This window comes from Carassius carassius, chromosome 36 (assembly GCF_963082965.1).
Source record: "Carassius carassius chromosome 36, fCarCar2.1, whole genome shotgun sequence".
NCBI lineage: Eukaryota > Metazoa > Chordata > Actinopteri > Cypriniformes > Cyprinidae > Carassius > Carassius carassius.
In genome coordinates this window covers 3,060,539-3,086,860 of record NC_081790.1, presented here as the reverse complement: position 1 = coordinate 3,086,860, position 26,322 = coordinate 3,060,539, and the positions used below count along the sequence as shown (strand labels likewise).

Below are 26,322 nucleotides of genomic sequence, written 5' to 3'. Positions count from 1 at the left end.
AACCGTTACGTGCGGTCTGGCTCGTTACACTGCCTAGTCCCAGCATTCCCGTGTGTTTACCGGTTGAGTGGGGATATCCAATATATGCTGTTTGGCATCTACTTCATTTCTATCCCGTGGATACTGACGTCAGCTCTGCTTTCTGGTGTGGCGAACGGCTGCGTTATTTGGTATGTGTGTTTATATTTCCGATTGCTGTTCATAAACTAGAACTAGTTTACTAATCGTCTTCTTATCTATTAAGGGCTAAGACTGGGCGTGCTGCATTTCCCTACTACATATAGAAGCACGCTGCTGTTTTGTTCCTGCTGGATTTGCTTTCGTTTCTTTTCTGTATATTTTTGCTGTGTGTTTTCATCATTTTGTTCTGGGTGATTTAGCGCGGCCCGATTTTGGAGTTGTTGGTTAAAACCTGCTCCTACTGTGACTGTATTTTGAAGATCTTTTCCTCGTACGTTGGGAAATAACGAGTTCGAGGGCCGCGCTCATTCAGATATTTATTTCTTCATTTGCCCTTTGTGGTGTTTCTCATTTTGGACTGGTTCAGAATGCTGAGATTTTCTCTTGGACATTGTTGTCTTTAAATTTATTTTTCCTTTTCCTTTTGTGTTATTATCTAGCTGTTTAAGCTAGAATTTATTTCTTTTCTTTATGTTGGAAGGGTTTCTTTTGCTCCCCTGCATTTAAGTTTTTATTGATTAATTTTTATTAATTTGATTTATTTTGGTTTGTATTACAATTACAGGAGCTGTGTGTCCGACGGCAGTGAGGCTTTCCTTCACCGTGTGCTGTGTTATGCTGTGTGAGCACCACTGATAAAATCACGGGTATTGGAGAGAGTGTGTGTGTGTGTGTGTGCACTTAGTGTGATTTTCCTCTTTTGCTCCCTCTCTTAGCCCATTTGATGCCAATAGGCCACAGCTCCGAAGTAATTGTGAATCCTTATTGTGGATTGTGATTTCCAGTTTAGTAATTGGCTGGGTGACTATTCCTGCATTTTAAACTTTTGTACTAATAAACAAACTCTATTTTGCTACCCACGTCTCTTGCTCACATTATTCAGTGGAATGCACCTGGGTTCCTTATAACATTTTAAGTGAACTGTGATTCCCTGGTATAGTCCCAGGGTGGCGTAGTCTATTGTATATCTCTTGAGGGTTGAATATCGCCAGCAAAAAGACCACTTGGCCACATGTGCAGATGTTGCATTCAGATCAGATGATGGTGTCTGATTCTGTCTGTCTGCATTGAAGAAACAGACTGCTGTAAGAGTGTAACAGAATGAGGTTTCTCTCTAATAACATTACGGAGAAAAGAGGAGGAGAGAGAAGAAACAATGGATTAAAGGAGAGATAGACTGGTGCATCTTGAGGAAACAGAATTATGTTTAGCAGAAATGAGTGGCAGTGAAGAGGCCTGTAGGAACAGAGCTGTAATGTGATCTTGGGGAAGAGGGTAACTTTAAACCCCTGTTCTAGAGGGAGCTAATAGAGTCAGACCATCAGACAGAACAGAATTACTGTACTGTAGAATGTGTCTGAAAGGATTAAGATGTACATTCAGAGGAATAACTAGTCACTGAAGTTTCCAAACTGAACGAGGTCTGTGAATCAAACGCTTGAGTTTGGTTTGAAACACTTACCGGCAACTAATCAGCATAATGCAGTATACAGTAGCTGACAGAACTGCATCCAAAGCTTTGGACATTACATAACTGGAATTATAGAAGCTGCTAGAGTGCTGAGATGAACTGCCAGCTCATTTATGTTGCATATAAAATGCCAAAGGCTGACAAAAATCAGCAGTTATGATCTGATTGGCTGTTACACAACTTCTAGGAGCAAAAGTGGACAGGAAAGTTGAGGTACCTGGATGCAGCAAGAGCTTTCAAGGAACAACTGGTCACTGTACTTCCCAGAGTTTACAAGCTCAGATCTGCATCAGATCTTTAAACATTTTTCAAGAGGAAGTTATTAGCAATGTCAGTGAAATGTCTGATTTGCTGGTATAATAATAATAATAATAATAATAATAATAATATTTAATTTAATAACAGATAAATAGCTAAATACACGCAAAGTTGGGTTTATGAGATTTTTTAAAATGTTTTTGAAAGACGTCGCTATAAAAGCTGCATTTTTTGGATAGAAAAATACTGTAAAAACATGAATATTGTGATTTATTATTGCAATTTAAAATAAATTTTCTAATATGTTGATTTCTTAAACACTCAAGAAACATTTCCTATTATTATCAATGTTGAAAACCATTGTGCTCCTTAATATCTTTGTTGAAATTATATTTTTCATGATTCTTTGCTAAATATCTATTTCAAAAGTAAAGCATTTATTTGAAATAGAAATATTAGAATTTTTAACTTTTATTATAATTGTTTTTAACTTTCACTTTTATATTTAATATTTACTAAATGCATACGTTTATATTTAATGTGTTGTTGCTGAATACAAGTATTAATTTAAAATATCTTACTGACATTAAACTTTGCATAAATATGAAGTAATAATAATTATAAGACGAAGAATTATACCAAATATAATTATCATGATTGTATATATATATATATATATATATATATTATATAACTATTATTTGAAATTGTGCAGTGACATTTTTGTGATCTAGATTGTTGTACATTAAAAAACTATTTCTAATTAAGTTACATGTCTCTAACTTGAGAATGAATGACTGTTAAAAGTTGAGCAATTATCCCAACTCACTTTGAATATTGTCACTGTGTGTGTGCTATTCACTGACTGGTACCAATTATCTGTTAACTTAATATTAAAGAAGTGAGAACAGATTTTTAGCTGATAACAAAAAGTGTGAATATTGACAAAAACAGGAGCTGATTATCGGTCCATCTGTAGTTCTAGATTATACAGATGAGAAGTGTGAACTGGATTCTGAGCTTCAGGAGCTCAAGTCGCTTTATCACTTTACCACCCCTCTTTATTCTCTCTCTGTCATTCTCTTTCATACACGCACTTTGTTTTATCACCCCTTTAATTTATTTTTTATTCTCTGTGTGGCTGGCTTCATAAATCAGATGATGTATTTCCCAAGATGCACCACGCTGTACAAGCTTCTCTTATGAGGCGTGTGTGTGATGTCTTTATTAAGCAGCATTTGTGTATGTCGCGGCTCCTGTGAGATGGAGAACAAAAGGAGGCGAGTGTTTATTTCTCTGTCGAGGTGTGAATCTGATATATCGACACAGATCCTGAATACATGCTGAATAGACAGATTCAAAGCCGTCATACCTGAATGCAGCCGTCTCTGCTAACTATAGTTAGATGATCATTGTCTGCAAGATTTTATAAAGCGAGCTGATGGAATTGACCCAGATTTTTAATGATGTGTGTGTGTGTGCGCAGCAGGAGTTTGCGCTCACAGATCAACAATCCCTGCAGTCTTTGCTTTTAATAAAAGCCCACAAGTTCTTCACTGTAGTTTTACCCTGACAAGCGCCCATGTGTGTGTGTGTGTGTGTGTGTGTGTGTGTGAGTTTACAATCTGTCTTCGCTCACAATCTCCCCTTTCTTTTTGTGTTTCTATTTGAATCTGTGCATTACACACACTTTCTACCTGCTTCTGTTTTTGTCAATCGATCAGTCACTGTTTCTATCTCTATCACATCTCCTGTCAGAACACTGCCTGTCTTTGTGAAAAAGAAGTGCGCTTAATTGTGTTGAACGCGTGCTGTGTGCTAAACTTCAAAAAAGTGCATTTAAAAAAAAAAAAGATAAAGAAATAACCTCTACTTGCAGATACTATGAAACTAAAGGGTTTGTTCACCCAAAAGTAAAAATTCTGTCATTAATTACTCACCCTAATGTCGTTTCAAACCCATAAGGCCTCTTCGTTCATCTTTGTAACACAAATGAAGATATTTTTGATGAAATCCCTCCATAGACATCAACACAACTGACACATTCAAGGCAGAAAGGTAGTAAGAACATCATTAAATAGTCCATGTGACATCAGTGATTCAACCTTAATTTTAGGAAGCTAAGATAATAAATTTTGTGCACAAAGAAAACAAAAATAATGACTTTATTCAACAATTATTCTCTTCTGAGTCTGTTTTTGATGGACTTTCACAAAAGTATCAAGACACATGCGTGTGCATTCGTCAGCATGTAAGCAAATTCTTTGAACACAAAAGTTATTTTCGTAGCTTCATAATATTACGGTCAAACCAACTGATGTCACATGGACTATTAAAATAACGTCTTCATGTTTTGTGGGCCTGGAAACATTTCAGTTACGTTGCGGTCTATGGAGTGTCAGAAAGCTCTCGGATTTCATAAAATATATTAATTTGTTTTCCCAAGATAAATGAAGGACTTTTGGGTTTGGAATGACATGAGGGTGAGTAATAAATGACAGAATGTAAATTTTTGGTAAACTATCGCTTAAAATCCAATTAACTTTTTTCCTGCCATTGCCCACGAGTTTTTACGACTTTTTGTGTTTTCACTGATATACACTCGGGGGCGCTATTATATGGAATTACATTTGGTTCAATTAAAATGAACGAAACTTTATAAAACTTAATACAATGAAAATTAAAAAAATTAACTAAGTCGCACAAATTTAACAGGCTCTTCAAATATGCTTCATTCTTTGTTAATTTTTTTCAAAGATTCGTTTTCGCTAATCGTGGATTCTGAATGCATTGCCACAGATTTCGCTTATGTTTTTCGTTTGGTGTTTTGACACAAACTTCTCGTGGTGGCGGGCTTAACAGTGGTCTACTCTGATTGGATAATGAGCTTTTGATGGACAGGTGCTCTCTGACCGGGAAGTACAGACGCCACTCAGTGGCGCAAATATTGGAAAGCTCTCGTGATTGTGATTTGTATTACTAAATATGTAAATAATATTTGACCTTCGATCGTCTCAGTCTGTAAAGATGAGCTCTTGTCCTTCAAGGCAGCTTGAAGTAACCTTGTGTTACTGAATGACAATAATAACCACCAACAAACTGTAGCGCACTGTAATATGAAAAACGTGTATCAATGTTATTGGTTACTTCAGTAACACAAGCTTACTTCAAGCTGCCTGAAGGACAAGAGGAGGAGAAAGATGATGCCGCTCCGTGTCTCCTGAGAGCTCATATTTACAGACTGAGACGATCGAAGGTCAAATGTTATTTACATATTTAGTAATACAAGGCACAACGTATTGCATACAAATCACAGCGAGAGCTTTTTTTTTTCTTTTTCTATTAATGCAGAGAACAAAAACATTCAAAAGTGTAAACATACATCACATAATATCCACCACACAAAAAAAACAATACAGAATAAAATAGAACTAAAGAAAAGAGGACCAAAATCTAAGCAAAATTACACAAGGAGATCAAAGGCAGAGCAAATTCTACCAGTTCTTATAGATTTCTTATTAGTAGCCTAGATACTGAAATTACATTCAAATAGTTTTCCATTTCTTTTAGGAAAACAGAGAAGACAGGTTTACAGTTGATGAAATTTGCAATCCAAATATCCAATCAGAGTAGATCACTGTTAAGCCCGCCCCCAGAGAGGTTTGTGTCAAAACACCAAACGAAAAACTGCGAATCATAAGCGAAATCTGTGGCAATGAATTTAGAATCCATGATTAGCGAAAACGAATCTTAGAAAAACATGAACAAAGAATGAAGCATATTTGAAGAGCCTGTAAAACTTGTGCGACTGAGTTATTTTTTTTTCATTTTCATTGTGTTTTTCTTCTTTTGTAATGGCATATTTTTGATAGTTTCTGAAAAAGTTACGTTGAGTTTTATAAAATTTCATTCATTTTTATTGAACCAAATGTAATTCCATACTATTACACATCTTCTGAACGAGTACAAAACCCCCCAAACAAAAACACAGGTGAACAGGACGGAGAAACGAGCGAACTCTTATGCAAACAGATGCATATAAAAAAAAATGCAATCATCAGCAATAGACAGCATATAAATGAAAACTGCATAATGTGGCTGTGCAAGCTTGTTGCTCAAAACTATACATTTTTATGAAACTTACCTATATTCAAGTGTTGATAAAAAAAAAAAAAAGAATGCTTTAAGCTAGAATAAAACGATTTTTTTGTTTAAAAGTAGAGGCTCAGATGTTGTTGTTTTTTTGGTGTATTGCATATTCAAATATTCATTCAGGAAAATATACTGGAGGCCATCAAATTTGAGTGAAAATCATAAAAATCGCTGGTGGTGGCTGGCAACTTTTTTCCAAAAATGCTGGCAGGGAAAGAGTTAAGTGTACTTAAAGAGAGAATACTTTTTTGACTATTTCTTAACACTTAAGTATCCATTTATAGTATGCTGAAGTGTGTTTCTTTTTCACAAGGGTGTCTCTGTCTCTCTGTCTGCAGGAGAATCCATACCTCTGCAGTGATGAATGTGACGCGTCTAACCCTGACCTGGCTCACCCGCCGCAGCTGATGCAGGACCGCGAGCGCAGCGGCCTCATCACCTACTGGCAGACGGTCACATGGCAGCGGTATCCCGAGCCTCTTCAGGCCAACATCACCTTGTCCTGGAACAAAACCCTCGAACTCACCGACGACATTCAGATCACCTTCGAATACGGCCGTCCCACCGTCATGGTACTGGAGAGGTCACTCAATTTTGGCCGCACGTGGCAGCCTTACCAGTATTACGCCGATGATTGCTGGGATGCGTTCAACATCGCGCCAAGACGAGCGCGTGATCTGACCGCGGCCAACGTCACGCACGTCATCTGCACAGAGCAATACTCACGCTGGGTCGGGTCCAAGAATGAGAAGGTGGTGCGCTTTGAGGTGCGTTCCCGTTTCGCCATCTTCGCCGGCCCGAGGCTGCTGAACATGGAAGGCCTGTACACGCGGATGGAGAGCATGAAGGGTTTACGAGATTTCTTCACGTTCACCAATCTCAGGCTCCGCCTCCTCAGGCCCGCTCTCGGAGGAACGTACGTCCAGAGAGAAAACCTGATGAAATACTTCTACGCCATTTCTAACGTGGAGGTGCTGGCCAGGTGAGAACACACAAACAACTGAAGTAAAATACCAGTGTTAAAGGATTAGTTCACCCACAAATTAAAATTCTCATGTCGTTCCAAACTTGTAAGACCATCTTCAGAACACAAGTTAAGATTTTTTTTGATGCAATCTGAGAGATCTAACCCTTTATAGACAGCAACACAACTGTAATGTTCCTAGGTCCAGAAACTTAGCAAGGACATCGATAAAACAGTCCATGTGACATCAGGGGTTCAATTGTTATTTTACGATGCTGCAAGAATGCTTCTTTTGCACAAAGAAAACAAAAATTATGACTTTATTCTACAAGTCTTCTCCTCCTCATCCCATCTGCAGCAGCGCGCACCCATTATGGAGACAGTATCATTACAGTTGTGTTGTTGTCTATGAACGGTCAGAGAGCTCTCGGATTGCATCAAAAATATCTTAATTTGTGTTCCGAAGATGAACAAAGTTCTTACGGGTTTAAAACAACATGAGAGTGAGTAATTAATGACTGAATTTTCATTTTTAGGTAAACTACCCTTTAAATATTAAAACACAGCAACACAGACTCAGCCAATGGCGTGAGTTTGGGGGCGGGACTATCTGTTTGACTGACCAATGCTAGATGGGTTGGAGGCTGGGGATTTTCTTTTTTTTTTCATTACATACTTTACTTTTAAATTAACGTTTTGTTTTTAAAGGTGAACTAAGCAATATTTGAAAAATGCTTTTGACCACAGTGTTGGATTGAGTCCCAAAAAACATTTTTTTGGAGCGCACAGGATTGATATTAGCAGATCGACTACATAGAGAGAGAGAGATGGCAGATAAAAAAAGAGGAAAATATCAGAAGAACAAAACATTACAAAAGTGGTTACAATCAGGCAAGAGGTAGGACCCATGTAAATATCAGTGCAGCTTTCCAGAGGTGGAGAGAACTTAAGGAGTGGAAAGGCTTGGAAGAGGGCGCCAAGATTGCATTGTTTTTTTCTTCTTGATAGGTAAGTAACAATGATTTTGCTTGGTTTCACAAGACTTATTTGTGTTGGCTTTTGTTTGAATATGCTTGCGTCATCTTCGCTTGTTTCCGCGATCGTCGTTGACATGGTTGTGTACGTACATGTGGGGAAAAGATATCAAAACAGAAGCGAGGTCCTGTTGGGGTATGAGTGTGTTTGTTTTGGTGCTTTCAGATATCAACATTGTTTGGATTAATTCGCTTAGTGCACCTTTAATGTTTTTGCAGTTACAAAGTTAAAAAAGTAACTTGAAAAAGTAAATGAATTTATGAATATTCTGAATTCGGAATATTGATATTCTGAATATTGAATAAAGATATTCTGAATTTAAAATTGTAATTTGTATTCAGATAACTTTGTTAGAAAGGTATGTAAAGGATTGCAATCAACTAAAAATTATTCCGCTGTTAAATTTAAGTACACAATTAGATAAAACACAATTAAGGTCAACCAATTACCAAGCAATGCTTAATTAAGTTTGGTTTACTTTATTTTATATATATATATATATATATATATATATATATATATATATATATATATATATATATATATATATATATATATATTAAAAATTACTATTCCTGTCACGTCCACACAGAAATGATTATTGTTTGTTAACTTACTCGGTATTAGATGATGACTAATCTACCCCATGCTATCATTGTGAGTTAAGCGACTCTACTGAGTCAGGCCAATTATTATCCATAAAGCATTTGGAGCAACTCATCTAATCAGATTGTGTTGTGTATTATTATAGGGCAAACAGATGCTTGTTAATACAGGGCATGTTATCATAACCAATAACTATTAAAACTATCAGGAGGCGAACAAATGATCTGCAATAATGCTTGAGTCATTACTGGTACAGATATCGACTGTCGTAATGATATAAATGAGACACTGGGGACTATCACAGGTTTGGGCTGTAATTGCAGTGAGTGACAATTTGTTAACAATAAACAAACCTGCCTTACATATCCAAGCTTGACATGATGGCTACATTGTTAAAGGAATTTACATGTATTCTGTCTTTATATTTACACATAATATTTGCTTCTATCCATACAGATTTTGCCAATTAACGTTTTGGCAAAATTATTAATGAATTAATTAATATATACATTAATATACTATAAAACATTATACTTTCTCTCTCACTCTGAATAATATGTAAATAAAAAAATATAAAAACATCTTACCATATATTTTGACTAAAGTTAACTAGATTAACTAAAATTAAAACATAAAAAACATATTTCAATAAAATAAATTACATTTATCTGAAATAAAATCTAAAGAAATAACAACAACCCTAACACTTTCAACATTTATTGTTTTTGTTTAAGTACTATAATAGCTAAAAACTATAACTGACATACAAATTTGACATATTAGACGAAACAAAACATATTAGACATTTAAAAATGAGAAAAAAAATGTAATGAATGAAAACAGAAAATATTAAAATAAAAGCAAATGAAAATAAATACATAAATAGTATCTCAACTATACTAAAATAACAGCTTCAGTGGAAAAATACTACAAAATTGTAGAAATACGTCCTCTACGTCTGATGTCTGATATGAAACCACACCAAAGACAGACAACAGTGAACATTAATGAATGTAGAAATCGAGAACATGTGCCAGATCACAGCGAACAAAGCGATGCCTATGGGCCGCCCAGATCACATCGCACATCTTCTCCTGTTTCCTGCACTGATGTTGGGCTAAAATCTGAGGAGTGGATTTAATTATGCTAAAATGTGGAAATCAAAACTGAGAGTACCGGCTCTGTCCATGAAGAACGGGATGTCCTTTTGGACTTTTAAAGCATTAGAGGCGATAAAATCTCATGTCAAATCACATAGTAATGCACTTTATACGATTGATAAACTACCTTATAACAAGAATGTAGCATGACGAATAGCTAATTTAAACAAAATTAAAGTATTAAATCACCTTATAAATGCAGATTCTGGCCTGTCCAGTCATAGTTGTAATTTACATATTTAATTGATTGTATAAACATATAATAATATACAAAATTAATGTTCATCAATAACTACAAACAGAAAACACAAGTTATTGTATTGAAAATAAAAATGATTAAATAATGATGAAAATTATAGTTTTATTAATTAAAATATGAATATAAATCAAATTAATAAATATTGTCATTATAATATTATTCGCATTATTGTTAACCCTGTAATCAAGTTGTTTTTGTGATAAATATATAAATAAATAAAACAAACATTTTAAGTAATTTAGGCCAAAATGTATATCCTGTTCATGAAATGTGACAACTACAATCTTATTGTATCAGGTATTCATATTGGCCCAAATCTTTATTAAGTGAACATGAAAGCATCTGTCTGTGGTGTTAGATCTATATTACAGTCTCAGTATATATGATGAGCACATGAACGTGTTTATTGTAAGATTTATGGATTGTCATTTGTGCCCTCAGAGAGGATTTAGACATTTGTATTAAGATACACTTCACTGCACTTGACTTCACTCACACTATCAAGCACAACACACACACACACACACACACACACACACACACACACACACACACACACACACACACTCATCTTTTGCTGTGAAGTCCAGTACCTGTTTCTTTATGGACAGCTGCTGAGGTTGCAAACTGCAGTGATGAATCTGACATACATTTAGTTGCATTTAAAGACACACACACACACACACACACACACTTTACACAAAGTATGAAGTATAATCCTGACATGTACAGTTCTACATGACAGTGAATGATTACATGTGTGTGTCATTGGTGAGATGTTTTCAGTAGTGTTTAGTTATAAAAAGAGGCATTTAAACACCAATGCACGTACACACACACACACACACACACACACCCTTGGTAACACAATCTGATGATCAATAAGTTATTCTTAGGCTGAGACTGGGTAAGATACGGGTCTCTATCGATCACAACAAGTGTGTGTGTGTTGTTTTCTTAAGCAGCCTGTAGTGTATGTGTGTGTTTTGTGTGAGCGAGTGCATGTTATAGAAGCCAGAACAGTTTTTTTTCCTCAAGGTTTTCCATCTTGGTCTTGTGCTGATTTAATCATTTACAAAAATAAATAAATAATTAAATAAATTGATACTTCCGTCATTTACTCACCCTTATGTACAAAAAGGGAATGTTTCAAAAATCCTTTTCTATGTAATAGTTTATTGTTATTATTATTAGCCCTGTTTCCCAAATTATTGGGAGGATAGATGGATATATTTTGTTGTTGTTGTTGTTGTTGTTGTTATTATATGGGAAATATATGGTATGTTACAAGCAGAAAACACATTTTGTTAAAAAAAATATTATTAAATAAAAATATTGTGTATAAAATAATAAAATGATAGTATTATATATAATTATATTAATATAAACAATATCAAATAATATTGTTTTAAAATAGTATTACTTATTACACAAATAATAATAGTTATTATTATTATTATATTAATTTTTTTATTTCAGTGAACAATTTTATTTCTAGATGGCTGCCATGGCAACATTAGGTACAACAATAACTACAACTAAATAATCGAATAAACTAATGCATTAAAATGAATAGACCAAAAAAGTTGGACACTGTACAAATTGTGAATAAAAACAGAATGCAATGATGTGGAAGTTTCAAATTTCAGTATTTTATTCAGAATACAACATAGATGACATATCAAATGTTTAAACTGAGAAAATGTATCATTTTAATGGGAAAATAAGTTGATTTTAAATTTCATGGCATCAACACATCTCAAAAAAGTTGGGACAAGGCCATGTTTACCACTGTGTGGCATCTCCTCTTCTTTTTATAACAGTCTGCAAACGTCTGGGGACTGAGGAGACAAGTTGCTCAACTTTAGGAATAGGAATGTTGTCCCATTCTTGTCTAATACAGGCTTCTAGTTGCTCAACTGTCTTAGGTCTTCTTTGTCACATCTTCCTCTTTATAATGCGCCAAATGTTTTCTATGGGTGAAAGATCTGGACTGCAGCTGGCCATTTCAGTACCGGATCCTTCTTCTACGCAGCCATGATGTTGTAATTGATGCAGTATGTGATCTTGCATTGTCATGATGGAAAATGCAAGGTCTTCCCCAGTGTTGGGGAAAGTTACTTTTAAAAGTAATGCCTTACAATATTGCGTTACTCCCTAAAAAAGTAACTAAATACGTTACTTAGTTACTTTTTATGGAAAGTAATGTGTTACATTACTTTTGCGTTACTTTCACGTTACTTTTTAAATATGAGCAGGGCTTGATTGTTTTTAATATAAGAAGTTCTATTTATAGCAAATGTAAAAGCCCTTTCACACCAAAAAGTGTAATGAATAAACCTCAGGCTGAAGGAAAAGTAAATTCACGTCTGTACAGTAGAACACAGGAGAAGAAGGTTCAACACTCTTCAGCAATAAAAAAAAAAACAATGAAGCACAATTGTTAGTTTATCTAAAGTCATTTTTTAATTATTAGTATGGTTGAACTGGATCATTAAAGGTCAGCAGCAAAGACACTGTTAATAAAATGGGAATAGATACATTTGTGTTATTTAATATATTTAGTTATAGCAGGTTTGCGTCATATTCTGAGTTTGCATTTCACTGTTTTGATTAATTTTGATGAATACTAAATCTGTTTTGTTTTTTGTTTTTTTGGGAGTGGGATGAATTAATGCACATTCACATTTAGTCTAGAACTACAGTAACATGTTCACCTAGCGCACACAACACCTCCATACTTCCGATTTCTCCCAATATGGGAACAGGAGGCTTGTCAGTCAAAAAATGGGAATACAAAGTAACTGGCGTTACTTTTTTGAAAAAGTAAATCAGATATTTTCTTGTAAATTAAAAAGTAATGCGTTACTTTACTAGTTACTTGAAAGAAGTAATCTGATTACGTAACTCGCGTTACTTGTAATGCATTACCCCCAACACTGGTCTTCCCTGAAAGAGACGACGTCTGGATGGGAGCATATGTTGTTCTTGGATATATCTTTCAGCATTGATGGTGCCTTTCCAGATGTGTAAGCTGCCCATGCCACATGCACTCATGCAACCCCATACCATCAGAGATGCAGGCTTTTGAACTGAGCGCTGATAACAACTTGGGATGTCCTTGTCCTCTTTAGTCCAGATGACTTGGCGTCCCAGTATTCCAAAAAGAACTTCAAATTTTGATTCGTCTGACCACAGAACAGTTTTCCACTTAGCCACAGTCCATTTAAAATGAGCCTCGGTCCAGAGAAAACTCCTGCGCTTCTGGATCATGTTTAGATATGGCTTCTTTTTGACCTATAGAGTTTTAGCCGGCAACGGCGAATGGCACGGTGGATTGTGTTCAACGACAATGTTTTCTGGAAGTATTCCTGAGCCCATGTTATGATTTCCATTACAGTAGCACTCCTGTATGTGATGCAGTGCCGTCTAAGGGCCTGAAGATCACGGGCATCCAGTATGGTTTTCCGGCCTTGACCCTTACGCACAGAGATTGTTCCAGATTCTCTGAATCTTTGGATGATATTATGCACTGTAGATGATGATAACTTCAAACTCTTTGCAATTTTTCTCTGAGAAACTCCTTTCTGATACTGCTCCACTATTTTTCTCCGCAGCATTGGGGGAATTGGTGATCCTCTGCCCATCTTGACTTCTGAGAGACACTGCCACTCTGAGAGGCTCTTTTTATACCCAATCATGTTGCCAATTGACCTAATAAGTTGTTCCTTATATGTACATTTAACTTTTCCGGCCTCTTATTGCTACCTGTCCCAACTTTTTTGGAATGTGTAGCTCTCATGAAATCCAAAATGAGCCAATATTTAGCGTAACATTTCAAAATGTGTCACTTTCAACATTTGATGTTATCTATATTCTATTGTTAATAAAATATAAGTTTATGAGATTTGTAAATTATTCCATTCCTTTTTTACTCACAATTTGTACAGTGTTTTAAATTTACACTGTTTATGACCTATAAAATCACCAATTTCTGTACCTCACTATACCTGCAGATGTTTATACACAAAAGCTAAAAGTACAGTCAGCTGGTTATCACACATTTAACCAGATCGGGTATCTTGTATCAGCCTGAAGGGAATTCTTCTGCACTAATGAGCAGCTGACTGTACTTTATTCAGCTTGTTACACGGATGCTTACCAAACAAATAGATGAATGCACATGAAATATTGATTTGAGTTGTAATTTTTATTTTATGCAAGACCAACAAACCTGTGGAACGATATGAAACAAAACTACCACAGCTACGTTAAGGTTAAGTAAAAATGTAACAAATATGTAATTTAGTGAATATGAATAGCAAAAATTGTCATTGAATGGCAATATGTAATAAATAACACTATGTTTAAAAAAATATAATAAATATATTATATAGTGCATGCATCTAGGGGGAAAATTTTTTCAGCTTATTAACAATATTATAGTAATTGAATGTAATGGATAATATTACGTGACATTGTTTAAAAGCTTTCTGCAGTTGCAACGCACCATCAGAGAAGCAATAATTAAGTACAAATGTTTTAGTAAAAAAAACATTCTGTCAAATCTGAAAATTCATTTTTATAGCTGAATATTTTTGGCTTTTTGGTGCATTGCTAAAAATGATGTAATAGGATCAAGATCAAGCAGAATTATTCAATTGCTGTAGTTCTTTTTACATTAATTAACACTGTTGAATCAAGAGCACCTAAATATTTCAAGAGCCAACACCTGATGCAGATATATATATACATTACATACATACATTTATTCACTTAGCTGACGCTTTTATCCAAAGCGACTTACAATTGCCACATATGTCAGAGGTCACACACCTCTGGAGCAACTAGGGGTTAAGTGTCTTGCTCAGGGACACATTGGTGTCTCACAGTGGATTCGAACCCGGGTCTCTCACACCAAAGACATGTGTCTTATCCACTGCGCTAGCACCACCCCTGCATATATATATACAGTACAGACCAAAAGTTTGGACACACCTTCTCATTCAAAGAGTTTTCTTTATTTTCATGACTATGAAAATTGTAGAGTCACACTGAAGGCATCAAGGGCTATTTGACCAAGAAGGAGAGTGATGGGGTGCTGCGCCAGATGACCTGGCCTCCACAGTCACCGGACCTGAACCCAATCCAGATGGTTTAGGGGTGAGCTGGACCGCAGACAGAAGGCAAAAGGGCCAACAAGTGCTAAGCATCACTCGGGGAACTCCTTCAAGACTGTTGGAAGACCATTTCAGGTGACTTCCTCTTGAAGCTCATCAAGAGAATGCCAAGAGTGTGCAAAGCAGTAATCAAAGCAAAAGGTGGCTACTTTGAAGAACCTACAACATGACATATTTTCAGTTGTTTCACACTTTTTTGTTATGTATATAATTCAATATATAATTCCACATGTGTTAATTCATAGTTTTGATGCCTTCAGTGTGACTCTACAATTTTCATAGTCATGAAAATAAAGAAAACTCTTTGAATGAGAAGGTGTGTCCAAACTTTTGGTCTGTACTGTATATACAGTATATATATGTGTAAGAGCGGCTGTGACAGCTACAGGTCGCCAATGAATTATCTGTACTCTCAAAGCTCTGGAGGGCTGACTGGTGTCAGTACATGAGAGATCACACACACACACACACACACACACACTCACGACGCAGCTGCTACAGGCATAACACAGTGTGACTTTGTGAATAGCCAGGATGTCTGTCTCTGTGAGTTATAACTATAGCTGGGTGCCGTCCTCCCCCTGAAGGGCGTAAGAAGAGAGAGTGTGTGGAGATAGTGTTAACTGTGTGCGGTCGACCCCTAGAGAGACTGCATTAAAGAATTCTCACAGGAAGTGCGGTGGCTAAAAGAGCGAGACCGCAGCAGATTCCACCAGACAGGGATTGATAAGAGTTGAGAAGGAACTCAGAAATCAGAACTTTACAAAGACTGCAGCAAACAAACTGTCAGATGCATTACGGCACATCCAGGTCACACTTTAGCCCAAAATCACTATAAGAAAATATATTTTGCATTAAAAAAAATGAAGTGTATTTTTAATAACATTACAATTACAACATTAAACATTTCCATCAAAACTGAGTCAGTCATACATACTGTATATGTTATGTTAACAGCATCATTCAGTGCAGGTCAAGTCTACTTCAGGTAGTGAAACAGCTGAGCTGCGACTCCCCTGGGTATCCTGATTTTATTGCATGCCTCCTAATTTTCTTAACATTTAGCAATCTGGAAGATTTTTTTTTTGTTGTTGATTGCGTTTATTTAATTGTGCAGCATTTGCACTGCAAAAATTACATAAGCACATTTCAGATTTATCTAATTATACGGAATATAAAGCAGGTACAATTTTGAATATCTTGCATTTGCATATATCATGCATACCAGGATTATTAACAACAAAGTTAATTGAAATAAAACACTAACTGAAATAATATTATATGGAAACATCCCTCATTTTCATTCAATTTGAGGTAGTGTAATAGAATATCAAAAACTAAAACTGTAATAAAAATTAATCTAAAAATATATACAAAACAAATTTTGAAAAACAATTCAGTTCAACTTTATTTCACCATGTATACAGATACTAGGAATTTGATTTGGTCTTCTCCATGCAGGCAACACAGTAAAAGTGAGAAAAAAAAAAAAAAACAGTTACATAAACACAAGACAGACAGGACAAATAGAGACATTATAAGCAATACGTTAATATGAATGTAAAAAGTGATGAGTTAAATAATAAATAAAGTGCCATGAATTCCAAGATTTAAGAATCATTTAGGAGGGCTATTGCTTGGGGGGAAAAACTGTGGCGGTGGCGTGATGTTTTGGGCAAAAAGGCCCTGTACCTGGAGCTGTACAGGTCCATAATGGGGGGACAGGGGACAGCCGATGATCCGCTCTGCTGCCTGGATGACTCTTTGTAGCCTGGCCTTTGCGCGGGCTGATGCAGAGGCAAACCAGACCGTGAGGGAGGATGTTAGCACACTCTCAATGACCGCTCTGTAGAGTAAAAATCCACTATCATCTCAACTGTTTTGTTGATGTTAAGCTCCAAGTTACTGACTGCACACCAGGACACCAGGAGACTGACCTCTTTGCGGTAGGCTGACTCGTCGTTGTTGGAGATGAGGCCTATTATGGTGGTGTCGTCCGCATATTTGATGGTTTTGACAGAAGGGCCTCCAGAGGTGCAGTCGTTGGTGTACAGTGAGAATAACAAGGGGGACAGCACACAACCTTGGGGAGCACCTGTGTTGACTGTGCGGGGCTGTGAGAGATGTGGGCCCAGCCTGACATACTGAGTCCTGTTGGTGAGAAAGTCTGTAATCCATGAGCAGAGGAGGGGGTGAATATTCAGATGGGTCAGTTTGCTGTGGAGGCAGGGATGATGGTGTTAAAGGCAGAGCTGTAATCCACAAACAGGAGTCTCGCGTATGTGTTCCGATTGTCCAGGTGTTGTAGAATGAAGTGAAGTGCAATGTTGATTGCATCATCAACTGAGCGGTTGGATCTATATGCAAATTGAAGAGGGTCCATGAGGTGTTCTGTGGATGCTTTGAGATAAGAGAGAACCAAGCGTTCAAATGCTTTCATGACTACAGGGGTGAGGGCAACCGGTCTGTAGTCATTTAAGCAGGTGATCTGGGGCTTTTTCGGCACCGGAATGATGACAGCAGATTTGAAGCAGGCAGGTACTCGGCATAGTTCTAATGACTGATTAAAAATGTCTGTAAATACTGTGGTCAGCTCACTGGCACAGTGCCTAAGGGAAGCAGGTGACACCATGTCTGGACCACACGCTTTCCTGACATTTCCTTACATTCTGACCTTAAAAAAGCCTCCGAACCTCATGGTCCGTGATGACGAATGGTGCAGATGAGGTGGTGGCAGTGGAGGGGGGGGGCAGGGGGGATAGAGTGGGGGGAACCACGCGGGGCTTCGAACCTAGTGCAAAACACATTGAACTTATCTGGTAGATTGGGGTCGTTGGAGGCTGGTGGGGGGGGGGGGGGGGGGCTTTTTGTAGCCGTGGCAGATTGTAGGCCCTACCAGACAGCTGACAGCTCTGATGTTCTTATCTCCGACCTGTTGTTCAATCCTGGCCTTATACAGCCTTTTAGCATGCTGGATGGCTTTGCTGAGTGCGTATTTGGCCTTGGTGTAGGCAGCCTTGTCTCTGCTCCTGTGGGCCGCCTCCTTCTCTCTCCTCCGTAGCCTTACTTCCTACAATACATTAGATTTTTTTTTTTAACTAAAATAAAAAGGTAATGTATTGAAATAGCACAAACTAAAACTAATAAAATGAAATAAAAACATATAGACAAAAAAACAACAAAAAAACTAAAATAAAATCCAAATTGAAAATATAAAAATTAATAAAAATAGATAAAAGTAAATTTAAAAAAAGAAAAAAGTTAAACAAACAAAAATAAATAAGTTACAACAATTTATTAAATTACTAAGTATTTAACTAAAATATAAAAATCAAAATCAAAATCAAATGAATAATAAAACTTAAACTATAAATAAAAACAGAACTAGAACTAAAACTACAGATAATACAGACAAAATAATGATTATAAATACAAAAATTATAATATATATATATATATATATACATACCTAATTGTAATATTATTAAAAACTAACACTATTATTAAAAAGTAACACTGATGCATACGCTGAAGTCCTGCACTACTGTTATACTCCCAGTCCATCACTGGACTACACTAGTTAATGTCTCCTAACTTCAGAGAGCTTGTCGTATGTTTAAATCAGTAATAGTTCAGAGAGAGAGAGAGCAGCACTTCCTCACATCTTCAAAGCTGCATCAAAGGAGAAAAGAAGTGCGAGCGAGAGGGAAAGACGATGCAGGAGAGAGGCATCAGTGCAGAGTGATTTATGCTCCCACATCGACGGCTGATTTGATAATCAGTGTGTTCTGCCTCCGCCGCCTCCCAACTCACTGTCAGCACTTTTCTCAAATCTTTTCCTCATCCATCGCTTCTCCTCCCTGTGTCTTTTTTAATGCAGTTATTTTCCTGAGGAGAACTTCAATTTTTAAATGAACAAACAAAGTAAAACAAACAAACAAGTTTTAAGTCCCATGTCTCTCATTTTCCAAATCTACATCACCGTATGCATCCTTCTCTTTAGCAATCCCCGTATTTACTCTCTTTATTTCTCAAGAGAACCACTTAGAGAGAGAGGGGGGGGGGGGTGAAACATTGGCATACTCCGAGCTTTCACACTCTTCAGCAGCATATTTCTGAAGTGCTGCACTACACACACTATTACTATAAACACTCACTCTACATATCGCAAACGTGCACAATTCAGAATAAAACACCTGGCTCACGTTCAGTTTACGAGTGTGAATTTGAACTGAACTGGCAATGCTACACGTGAAGCTGAAATAGAATTTGAACTGACTAAACTAATAAAAATCACCATAGGTAATGCTTTCTGGATGCATTAAATACAATGATAAATAAACAAAATATGAAAGCATACAATATATCCACTAAATTCAAAATGTATACTGGTAATGTTTCAAAATGATATCTATCAATCCATTGTTCTATGGATCTTTTTATCCTTTGTGCTATCCATTCATCTATCCATCCACCCATCCATTTAGGCATACTTTTATCTATCCATCATTATCTATGCATCCTTTTATCCATTGTTTCACCATCCATCCATCAATGTTCTATTCATCCTTTTATCCATTGTTTCAGCATCCATCCATCCATCATTGTTCTATTCATCCATTTATCCATTGTTTCAGCATCCATCCATCCATCATTGTTCTATTCATCCATTTATCCATTGTTTCACCATCCATCCATCAATGTTCTATTCATCCTTTTATTCATTGTTTCACCATCCATCCATCATTGTTCTATTCATCCATTTATTCATTGTTTCACCATCCATCCATCATTGTTCTATTCATCCATTTATCCATTGTTTCACCATCCATCCATCATTGTTCTATTCATCCATTTATCCAGTGTTTCACCATCCATACATCATTGTTCTATTCATCCATTTATTCATTGTTTCACCATCCATCCATCATTGTTCTATTCATCTATTTATCCATTGTTTCACCATCCATCCATCATTGTTCTTTTCATCCATTTATCCATTGTTTCACCATCCATCCATCATTGTTCTATTCATCCTTTTATCCATTGTTTCAGCATCCATCCATCCATCATTGTTCTATTCATCCATTTATCCATTGTTTCACCATCCATCCATCCATCCATCATTGTATGCATCCTTTTATCCATCGTTTCATTTTTTCCATCTCTCCATCGATCCACCCACCCACCAACCCATCCTTCGTTCTGTGCACCATTTTATCCATCAATTCATTCATTCATCCACCCATCCTTCACTTTATTCATTGTTAATCCATCATTTCATCCATCCATTGTTCTATGTAACAAAACAAAAAGATTACATTTTAACAAAATTAAATATAAATGCAAAATATATATAAAAAAACAAAAACAAATTCATACTATTATCATTCTATGTATCTTTTTATCCATTGTTTAACCCGACCATCCATGAGGCCTTTTTAAGGACTTTTAAAAGCTTGATCAAACTAACATTCAAAGTTTGTTAAGACAAACCTGCTTTTTAATGAAAAAAATATCAATTTCACTGAATTTGAATGCATTTTAAATTCTACTTAGTTACATTAAAATGTATATTGCAATTCCACATCATGCTTACAGAATTAAATTCTCAATTCGGCTTTGAACAGTGCAAAACCTGCTCCTACATGATCTACTTTCTAAAGAAAACTTGATTATATTCAGTACAGAGTTACTATACACTGCAGATATACAATATCATACATACATTATATTATTACAACAGTATATTATATACATATACATGATGAAGAGAAAATGGATGTTAGATGTAAGTACTGAAAACTGAATTATTAGGCCTCTTTTCACTCTGAATTTAAGTTCTTCTGCAGTAATTTTTAAGTGTGTGTTTGTTTCCTTCTTCCTAAACGTATGAATTATTTTTTAATGCAATGACCAGGAAAAAAACCTAGTGAGGAAGAGTCGAGAATTTAATATTCTTTTATTGCATGTGTATGTACTATAAAAAAAGCAGTAAATAGTGCTTATGTGTGGAGAAAAAAAAAGAGAGAACTATTAAACTGTGCTAAGATTTCATCTTCATCATATCTATCTACACTAAAGAAAATCTATCACTTTTGTTTTTACCCCCATTTTTCATGAGCTGAGACTTTTTCTCTGTACACAAAAGGCCTATTTCTCTCAAATATGGTTCACAAATCTGTCTAAATCTGTGTTAGTGAGCACTTCTCCTTTTGCCGAGATAATCCATCCACCTCACAGGTGTGGCATATCAAGATCTGATTAGACAGCTTGGTTATTGCACAGGTGTGCTTTAGGCTGGCCACAATAAAAGACCACTCTAAAATGTAAATTTAACAGAAATGTAGAAATTTAAGCCTGATAGTTAGCAAATCTTATATGTGCTTGTGTTCCATTTTTAAAATGACATCCTTGACAACAAATGACATTGGTTCTCAAATGTCATGTGACCAGTTACTGTGCAAAATGTGACTTTGAATGAGATTTGAGCTCTGCTGTAGATGTCCAATGAATAACTTCAAAACAAGGTTCTGTATGACTTTGGAATGACTTTGAATATTGCACAGAAGTTGTGTGGATGACTTTTACACTGATTTTTTTGTATGGAAAACACAAAATTCACTTTCCTGGTATGGAAAATGAAAAGCTCAGACACTCAATCCAACATTGTTACATTGAAGAAAGGAAATAGTGACATTTGTGACTAAAATGATCAGATTTTCATTGAAACAAACACTTCTTAAGCAGCGGATGGCCAAAAATACAGAAGAAAACCTCACTAACTAAACCTGCTGCATTTCTCCGCTTCACCTCCCTCAATCTCGCTCGCAGTCTTTGCGTGTTGAAGAAGCTTTGAGGAGACATTCTTTGTGTGTGTAAAAGGCCGTGCATTCTCGGTTTGTAATCTATTTTCCCCTACACGCACTTAAAAACCTAGTTTCTGCTCTGAATCTAGCTTGGATCACTGGTGCACACACACACACGCACACGCATGCACGCACGCACACACACATTCACATTTTCTGCAGCAGTCTATGTAAATTATTTACTTTCTGCTGTGCAGTGAGACGCCCCACTGAAACCACACACTGCGACATGCAGAGCACACATAGAAAAATGCTACCTGCTATAGTATTCTCAAAAACACAGTATGCTATAGTATTCTCAAAAACACACACATGCAGCAAATATAGCATTACCTGTTACACGTAAACGATAAAAAAGAAGAACATTCTTGACCTTTAACACACACACATACAGTTGTGTTAGGTTGAAGGTCATCTCTAAAAGCTCTGTCTGAACTCCTCTGGGGTCTGTGCATGACAAGTGACCTTGTGACCTTATGCTTTTACCACTGCATTATGGGTATTGACTGGTTCTTGGGTGGGAGTAAGTCTCACCACGCATACATACGAAATGTAGTCAAGCGGAAACTCTACTCACTAGTAGTCATAGCAGTAGTTAAATTACTGACAAAGTAGTCTTTAAAAAGTTAGCTACACAAAAAGCTATAAAGTAATAATCAATGCTGTTTACAGACTACTTTTTTATTTTATAACATAACATATCTAGGAGTAAAAACAGATATTTTGAGAGTAAAAGTTAGGAGATAATAGATATAATTGCAAAATTTGATTTCAGATGGTGCAATGTAGTAGAAGAAAAATAGTAAATGTAGAGTAGGAAAATACATTTTCGATAAAAGGTTAAAGCAACATTTTTTTATTTTTCCAAAAAACATTTAAGAAGTATAGAATTTATTTTGATTTCATTTTTAAATACACTGTTCAAAAGTTTGGGGTCAGGCCAAGATTTTAATTTTTTTAATTTTTTGAAGGAAATTAATCCTTTTATTTAGCTCGGATGCATTAAATGCATGAAAAGGGGCAGTAAATACATCGATAATGTTACACAAGATTTCTATTTGTAGAAAAATATGAAAAAGCACTTTTTCAACAAAGATAATATTTAAAAAAAAGTTTGTTGAGCCACAAATCACTATATCAGAATGATTTCTGAAGGATCTTGTAACACTGAAGACTGGAGGAATGATGCTGAAAATTCAGCTTTGATGACAGGAATAAATAAAAATACATTACAATAGAAACACTTATCTTGAAACTGTAATAATATTTCACAATATTACTATTTTTACTGTATTTCATGATTTAATAAACGCAGCCTTGGTGAGCAGAAAAGACTTCTTTCATTAACACTTTTGAACAGTTGTGTATATATGCAGTATTTTGTTATTCCTGAAACGCTTTGCAAGTATCTGAATGCAGATGCTACACATGCTCAATTTTTTACGTTGTTGCTTTCTGAAACACAACAAAAGCACTGCATAAGCATTTGCATAAACTGTCTTCGGCATTCAGTTTCCCTTTCACTTCAACTACTGACACTGCAGAGCAACAATTCGAGCAGAATCCACAATTAGTTACAGTCAACATGTTCAGAGCAGTTACCTAAATAACAAAATCTTAATAACAGGAAACTCTATGAGCGCTGAGATGTGTCACCGGCACACTAACACAACAACACACTTCATATGTACAGACACTACTGGAAAATGCAGTTAAGTGAGTGAGCAACTGGCCTGAATGGAAAAAATGTGTGGAATGACAGAAGAAAGGATGGGAATGAGTGTGGCTTGAGTTTGGATGAGTGGGAGATGAAGGAATCGCGGAGGGAATACCACTCTCACCGAAGCGTGACTGAAGAGCAAACCAGACCGAGAGGAAGAGAGAGAGTAGAGTGTGAAAACCAGCAGCAACACTAAAAATGATGTATCGATTTTATTTTGTGGATTTTTTGTAAGTGGAATGAAACAAAAAGTAACGGCTGAATCAAAACACTGTGACTGTGATGATCAAGATTTCATTAAAAAACAAAAACCTAATAAAACTTAAACTAAAATTTAAATGAAAACATAAAGCTAATTAAAGATATTAATAATTACTATAACAGTATATATACATTAATACTAATATCAATAATAATAATACAACTGAATGAAACAATAAAACAAGATTAATTATACAATAAAGCTGAGAAAGCCACAGAGTCTTTGTATTAAGTCAGTTTGAGCCGATCACAGCATGTGCATTGATCTCATCCTTCAGACAAATACATTCCCAATCCAATTACTGAGACACAAACAGAAACAGACACACACGCTGAATGGGGATGAAAGGGGGCATATCACAAAATATTATTCTGAAGCTAATTATAATTCATATGTACTGTAGACGAATCTGAACTCAAACCCTTTAAGTTAAGGACATTTATATGATCTATGAAGCTATGAATCTTCAAAGTAGGATTTAAACCAATCGGGCGGAGCTTAGCAAAGGGCAATTCAATCTAATAGAGATTTACAGTAGCTTGTTTCCAAAAAAACAAAAACAAAGACATAAACAGATGTACTGTAGAGTGATTTATTTTCTGTCAGAACAGACAACAACAAAAGGGTCAGTTTAATTCATTAGATTGCTCTAACTGCTCTTTATATACCTCCATCTCTCTCTGCTCTCAGAGGGAATAAATGGCTCGGAATAAGTTGTGTGTGAGTGCGAAACGTCTCTCTATCATCTAATGAACAGAAGAGAAAAAGAAGAGACAGAACCAGACAAATCAGAGAACGAGAGAGCATTCCGAGTCTCACTGTGGATTCATGTTTGTTTGTTTGTTTTGTTTTGTTTGATTTGCTCATCGTAAAACCACTCACATAATCCATAACTCACAGAGAGACTGAGAGAAAGACAATCAGAACGACAGCGATGCTTCCAAGTCTGATTCCAGTTCCATTCAAAAACAGTGTGATGTCATCGCAGAGCCTTTTAAATTTTACAAAGATTCTCTGGTTCTTTAGAAAACATTACATTTTTACATTTACATTTAATCATTTAGCAGATGCTTTTATCCAAAGCGACTTACAAATGAGAACAATAGAAGCAGTCAGGTCAACAAGAGAACAACAACAGTATACAAGTGCCATGACAAGTCTCAGTTAGTCTAGTATAGAACGTTTTTTTTTTTTTTTTTTAATTAAAAGACAAGAAAAGGAAAAGTGCTAGTGTTAGTTGGTTAAGTGCTGGCGAAAAAGATGAGTCTTTAGCTGTTTCTTGAAAATGAGTAAAGACTCAGCTGTACGAATTGAGATTGGGAGGTCATTCCACCAGCTGGGCACAGTCCAGGAAAACGTCCGTGAGAGTGATTTTGAACTTCTTTGGGATGGTACCACAAGGCGTCGATCACTTTAGAAAACCATTAAAGAAACCAGAATCTAAACCAAAAAAAAGAACCTATAGTGAAACATCACAAATTAATAATCCCATGAACCATATAGCGCAACTCAAGAACCATAACCCTTTTTTAAAAAGAATAATGTATCTAGTATCTAAGGACTGAGAACCTTTATTTTTAAAGTCAAAAACTCGTTTTACCAAATGTTAATTAGACATGGGCTTAAATTTATTTATCAGGAATTGACTGTGAAAAGTGAACATTACATACCAGAATCGAGTCAGATCTGAATGCAGTCGATCGTAGACGGGATGAAAATGTTGTTCTGAAAATCAGGCCATAATTATTTAACAGGACTCCTATGGTCATGGAAAACAAATGCGATGGAATTTTAACATTGTGATTTTCAGAACTGAAAAAAAAAAACAATCATGAAAAATAATCAAATATTCAAAAGGCATGGGAATTTCTGTAGTGAATTAAAAAAATGTCAGTTACACTCTGTTATAAAATATTCAGTCAGCTAGAAAGTGCAGTCTGAAATGATTTTTACAAATCCTTATCCAGTAATCACAAAGAGCAAAAAACATGGAAAAGTAATGGGAATTCATTAAAAAACTAAAAAAAAATCTAAATTGATAAGACTTACAAACTTATAAAGTCAGAATTGTAAGATAAAAATTCAAAAAATGTTCCTCTTGTAGAGATTATTTTTCTCAGAAGTTTATTTGTTTGCAATTTTATGACTTTACAGTTGCTAGAAAAAAAAGTCAGCCGAATTTTTTTTTTTTTGGAAGAAATAAACT

At 35.7% G+C, this 26,322-nt stretch overlaps 1 protein-coding gene across 1 annotated transcript in view; it reads left to right on the top strand.

Annotated features, from left to right (window-relative positions):
- Window positions 1-26,322, top strand: part of LOC132116925 (netrin-G2-like) — a 72,501-nt gene that overhangs the window by 24,307 nt on the left and 21,872 nt on the right. Inside the window, exon 3 of the mRNA XM_059525825.1 lies at window positions 6,400-7,043. Within this exon, the coding sequence (XP_059381808.1) occupies window positions 6,400-7,043 (644 nt within the window). The remainder of the gene's footprint in view (window positions 1-6,399; window positions 7,044-26,322) is intronic.